The sequence below is a fragment of the Mchenga conophoros genome, linkage group LG19 (genome assembly GCF_057382185.1).
Source record: "Mchenga conophoros isolate Kocher_MC1m ecotype Shallow Benthic linkage group LG19, M_conophoros_male_GT1.1, whole genome shotgun sequence".
Lineage (NCBI taxonomy): Eukaryota > Metazoa > Chordata > Actinopteri > Cichliformes > Cichlidae > Mchenga > Mchenga conophoros.
Genome location: NC_140544.1, coordinates 19,161,866 through 19,167,865, shown reverse-complemented (window position 1 = coordinate 19,167,865; position 6,000 = coordinate 19,161,866). Strand labels below are relative to the sequence as shown.

Here is a 6,000-nt window from a genome sequence, read left to right as displayed (position 1 = left end):
CCCTTAATGCTTTGGCTATTCTACAAACAAGGGGAGCTGCTTTTGGTTTAAAGGGAAAGAGGTGATGTTCATGTAGGTAAAACCAACCAGCATTGCTTCAGTGACGCGCAAAGGGAGTAAAAACTAAAAGATCACCGCGAATTAAAGCTTGAAAGAGCCAGAAGTGAAGATCTCTCATCTGAGTCTTTCCTTTGTTTCCCCCAATGATCTGCACCCAAGCTTGCGTGTCAGCTGCTCGTCGTAGATTGGACGCGCTCTCCTCATCACAGCCAGCGGATGGATAACGCGTGAGCGTGCGTGAGCGCGCGAGTGTTTGAGAGTGGGGAGATGATATGACTCGGCGCTAGGACCGTGGCTCTGTCAGTGCGCAAATCCCAGCAGAGAGGCATCGCTCTGGTAGAAGCGGCTGTACGCGCAGAGACAGAGAGGCTGTCTGTCTGCGCTGCGGTTCGACCCATCACCGGCGTGGGAGGCTGTACCTTCCACGGCGCACGGACCTGAACCAGCCAGGCTGCGGAGCCCTCCGTATGGGCTCACCATGCGAAGGATACGGGCCAACGCCATCGCGATTCTGACCGTTGCATGGATCTTAGGGACGTTTTATTACCTGTGGCAGGACAACAAGCCCCAGTCGTCGCCGTCGTCATCGGCTTCGCAGACTCGCGGCAGGGGCCACGGGCAGAAGGTGATCCCCGGTCGACTGGAGATTCACCGGGATGACAGGACCATCCCGCTGATAGTGAGTGAGCACGGCTGTGAGGGATAAAGAGGAAAGGGGGGATGAGAGCGGCGCTGTTGCTGAAGGCGCCGAGCTGCAGGAGAGTGTGTGCTGCATGTTGATGTGCATGTGTGTGCGCGAACCCACGGATGATGAGGATGGAGGTGGAGGTGGTGCTGCACAGCTGTAAGTGTCACAGTTTGACTGGACGTGTAGGCTGCAGGCTTGAGCGCCGACTTCAACCTCGTCAGGTGCACGCAACCTGCAGAGCAATCTACAGCCTGCCGTGCAGCCCTATTTTGTTGCGTTTCCCCGCCTTTCTGAGCTGCACACCCGACGCCAGGGAACCTCAAGTACCCGTAAGAGGCTTTCCGTAAGTCTCGTGCGTCGTGCGCAAACGCCTAGTAAACCACATTATGCTGCGACCTTTCCCTGATTGCAAATGTGAGGTGAAAAACACGGACTCCCAGGTCGGGCATTCTGTCATTAAAGGGCCTGTTTCAGTCAGGTCATGTCTGTATTCGCCTGTTGTTGCCTGAGGGAAGGAGGAAAAATACCGAGACTGTAGGTGTGGTGGTCGTCAGGCTTGACTTTTAGTAGCCACCAGGTTGCAACACAGCCTACAGACGCGATCTGAACAGTATAGAGCTGGAACTGGCTACATGCCAGCTCAGATTAGAATATCCAGTCTAGTCGGGCTGCAGGCTTTCTATTGCATTTAGTGTGAAGAGATACAAGACCTGTAGCTTGTGCTTTTAGAGCAGTGCAGAAAAATAATCTGGTATCCTGGGAATAACTGACAGGTCATTGACTCAATATAAATGACTAAAAGCTCCTTTTAATCTTGTCAGAAGGTGGAAAGGTTTTTGCTTAAACAATAAGAGATTATGTGTAAAATTTAAAGTAAAAGTGAATCTTAATAGAATATTTTTAGGGCAAAGGCATAACCAAGCACTTTCCCTCAGATATCTATGCCACTACCACCCAGTAAGCAAATATAAAAATCACTTAAGTGTGTGTATCCAGTTCAGTTTTAAGGAGACAGGGACTGATGTGGAAATACTGCACACTCGAGCCTCTTTCACAATTTACTAGACCAATAAAATTGCCTCAGATGTGGCTGGGGTTGTGTGCCAACATGTCAAAGCGTTTCCCTCCAGCAGCAGCCAAATTGTTAAAGCGTTGTTCGCAGGATTTATTAATTCAGGGGCAAATACCAAGCAGTGGGGTTGTTGTGGCATCTATGCAGGCAGGCCCTCTGGAGCAGAAGAGAGGAAGCTGTGATTTGCATTAGTGTGTGAGCACTGGCCAAGAGTATGGCGATGATCGGAGAATGCACACAAACAAATATGGAATTAGTTTAAAAAACCCTCAGTGTGACTGCAGTCAGAGGAGAGAGCGAGGTGTATCATGTCCCCGTCACAGTTTACAAGCTTGTGCCATAAACTGCAAACTGCTGCTGAACCATAAACAGACCTCACTTCTAATCAGATTGTTCTTTGGTCTGTATGCTTTAGTTTTGAAAGTGAAGCCTTTACTGTTTGTAATCTTTGATTTGCTCAGCGGGGTCGTTCACCTTTATCACCAAACTGAGATTTTCTAGTTGTAGTTTGTCCTGGTAATCTGACCTGAAGCTCACAGGCTGCCAGCTCGGCACAGCAGGGTCCCACGGTTCAACAAGAGCAGGCTGGTACAGAGGAAGGCTTTCTTTCTTTCTTTCTTTCTTACAGACTTTCCAATTGTTTATTTTTCCCTTCCTTTCTTTTCACTTTGTCTTTCCCTTTATTGCCCAATCTCTCCTCTCATTCTTTATTCTTTCCTTATTTCCTTTGTATCTTTATTTTATCTTCTTCATTAGTTATCTATTTTTTTCCACCATCTATCTATTTCTTTTTCATGTATTCCCTCCTTAACAATTTCTTTCTTTCCATCCTTCTTTCTTGTCATTCTCTCCTCCTTCCGTCCTCTTAGGCCTCTCTTTTTTGTCACTTATGTTCATTAAATGCTTTTGAATCACTAATACATCATCTTTGAAAGCTGTCGGCACTGTCTCCACTTTTTTCCTCCACATTTCTCCCACTGAGCCTCCAGTTTCCCAGAATTGCTTTTGTTTTGCTACAGTAACCAAGTGCACGAGCATTTTTCATCGTCTAATTTGATTTTAGAGTTCACACTAACTGACAGCCTCGCCAACCTGCACAGCTCCCCTCATATCATGTCATCGCAGAGCCACATCAGCCAATTACTTTGTCATTTTTTCTTGCAACACGTGTCCCCCCTACTTATTTTTTTTTTTGGTTACTAACATTATTAATGTATGATTTGATAATAAGAAGTTGTCAGTACCTGGAACCGGCTCAGACTGCTGGTCTGGGTGCCCAGACTTTTTTTTTTTGTCAAACATTATTTCTGACATACACTTCATGAGAGAACTGTGCTGTTAACAATCTCGTCTGAGCTAGGATTAACTACATATTCCATTACAGTGATGCATACATAACTTGAAGACTTTGTGAGAGTACAAAGCTCAACTAATGCTTTGTAGTTTGGCAACTTCCACTACACAAACACAAAAGCTTTTAAAACCCGGATAAACATTGCAAAAATAAGCAGCATTCCAAGAAAATGGTTTTTTTTCTTACTTATCAAGAGTTTTAACTCCAAAACCCATCTAATCTGCAAAGTGTGCGTGGTTTGTTTAAATTCGATTGCCTGTAGTATAAACCCTGTTCGATCCTGGTATGTCCTAAAGAAATGCAGCGCATATTTCTTTCCTGACTGACTTAACCCAAATAAGATGAAATGACTAAAGCAGAAACAGCTCTATAATTATTCCAAACTCATGTGTTCTTATAGAATCCTCGATGAGCCGACACCTACACTGGGATATAATTTCTAAATTTACCCACCCATCTTTCTCTGAAAAGAAAATTTGCATATCAATACACATTAGCTATATGGATGAAAGTGTTGGGCCACACCTCTTAGTCTTTGAACTCAGGTGTGTTCAGTCCCATTGCCACAGGCATATAAATTTAAGCACGTAGCCTTTACAAACATTTGTGAAAGACTGGCTCGTTCTAAAGAGCTGACTGAGTCTGAGTGTGGTGCTGTCATACAAAACCACTGTTATAATAAGTCGGACTGTGAAATTTCCTTCTCCTAGATATTCCAAGATCAACTGTAAGTGGTATTATTACTAAAGGAGGCAGACCATGTAAAGTTGCAGAGCAGGGTCTAGGCCTAATATGTAGGTGGCTCATTGCTGTTGTTCACAGAGTGTTTATGGACGTATCTGTCTTGCTCGACCTGAAACTACCTTCCCCTGGCATTGTGTCTTTTCATTTTAAATGAATCCCTGTTAGATGTCAGTCTCCAAACGTATACCAAATGTGCAAGTCTGCTTTTTTAAATGACCAAAAATACTCTTTAGAGAAAAGAACCAGTTTTGCTGATGATGAAAACTAGCTTGACAGTAATAATAATAATTTCATTTACGTAGCACTTTTAAAAATACACAAAGTGCTTCACACATGGGGTGAAATAAAATATATTCAAATTAGTACACACCTACATAGATGTTCTGTGGACTCATCTGTTACCACAGCCACAGCAGGGCTGCGTCTCCGGGCAATCAGGCAGATTGCACTTGCATGTGACTTGTTGAGTCTTTTAACTCAGCCTGAAAGAGCGGACATGTGTTCATCTTCCAGACTAAGCTCATGTTTAATTCAGTGGACCGAGCCTCAAAGCGCCTTCTGTTATTTATATCTTAATATCCTCTCTGTACCATTTTTTGTAGCTTTTAATATTTAGTCATGATGATATTTACAGATAACCAAGGGATTTTGGAAAGAAATCAGAACAACGCGAAGATAAAAAACAGTCAAAATATCACGTTATGGTAGAAGAACTTAACATAATAATGAATTTCACATGCAACATATACTTATTAAGCTATCCCACTTGTTTTGCAGATTTTCTAGTCCATGGCCTGACTCTGTTATCTCAGGCTTGGCTCCAGCCTGAAAAGATAAATTAATAGCAGTGATAAATATAGGCCCGTAGCCCCGATTGTGTCCCCTCCGAGATGATTTAGAGACTGCTAATGGACAGTTTGTTTACATTCACAAATGATAACAGTTTGGGCCTTAAGAGCCTGCTTTACATAGAGTACCTTAGCTCTAAAAAGCCAGAACTGTTCTTGTTTAAAATGATTGTAAATTTACCAGAATCTGCTGAATGAGCATAATTCAAAACAAATCAAGTGTGTGATCATGTATGAGTTGTATAGTTTTAATGTTTTATTTGGGAACAGAATGGTGTGTATGTGTAAGTTTGGTGATGGATTTTTTATTATGAATGAACGATGAATTTTTATGAATTATTATGTCTATTTTTTATTCTTAAGGACAACAGATGGAAATGAGCCCTTGGCTATAATCTGGTATGTTTGCATTCATGTAATTTTTTTTTTTACATTTATGTTCATTAATATGCACTATCCTAAATAAATAAATAAATAAATAAATTATCACACCTCTATATTTTCATCTAAATGAATCTGGTATACTTAATCAACCTTGATTAAATTATATGAAAAACACATCTAATTTCAGTTTAAATGTCATTCAGTTGGGTATTTTATTGGATTTATGTTTGGTTTTTGTCATCCTGGAAAAATTGATTTCAATTTGCTCAACATCAATCAAATACGTAAAAATAAATAATAGCTAAATAAATTCTCATGTATTTCTCTGTGTAACAAGCATCAGGTTACAGGGCTAGAAAATGTTACAATAACAGCCAAAGAAATTTAAATTTAAATTTTTCTGTAATTGGCTGCAGTTAATCTGGTTTGCCAATCGATCGAGCCAAACAGATTAGATTTGTTGAAGCTGTTACTGTTTCAAAGCTAAAGCTGCCGGGCTTTGTTTGGTGTTTTCCTCAAATACTCCTGCCATCTGTAAATGGCTTCTGAAATTAGGATTAGGATTAATCCTGTTTTGCATACAGATGAGTAATTTTATTAGAAATCTATCTACATCTAATTAGCAAGTAGATGTAAAAAAAGATAGAAAATTATATGTCCTTATCAGTGAAATGTACTTGATGCATAGAGTGAGTTCAAACAGCTTGGTTATCACTTTAATGATCAATTGATTGAAGTGGATTTCATTAAATTTTGTACTCAGCTCATGATTACAGCTTTCAATTTGGTATATACAAGAGAATGAGACTTAGTATTTTACGTATTTTACGTATTTTTGATTTTTGTTTTT

General features: G+C 41.0%; 1 protein-coding gene across 1 annotated transcript in view; it reads left to right on the top strand.

Annotated features, from left to right (window-relative positions):
• The first annotated feature begins 330 nt into the window (after positions 1–330).
• galnt16 (UDP-N-acetyl-alpha-D-galactosamine:polypeptide N-acetylgalactosaminyltransferase 16) overlaps positions 331–6,000 on the top strand; it is a 35,879-nt gene continuing 30,209 nt past the window's right edge. Inside the window, exon 1 of the mRNA XM_085256873.1 lies at positions 331–739. Coding sequence (XP_085112999.1) covers positions 539–739 — 201 coding nt within the window. The 5' untranslated portion in view covers positions 331–538. The remainder of the gene's footprint in view (positions 740–6,000) is intronic.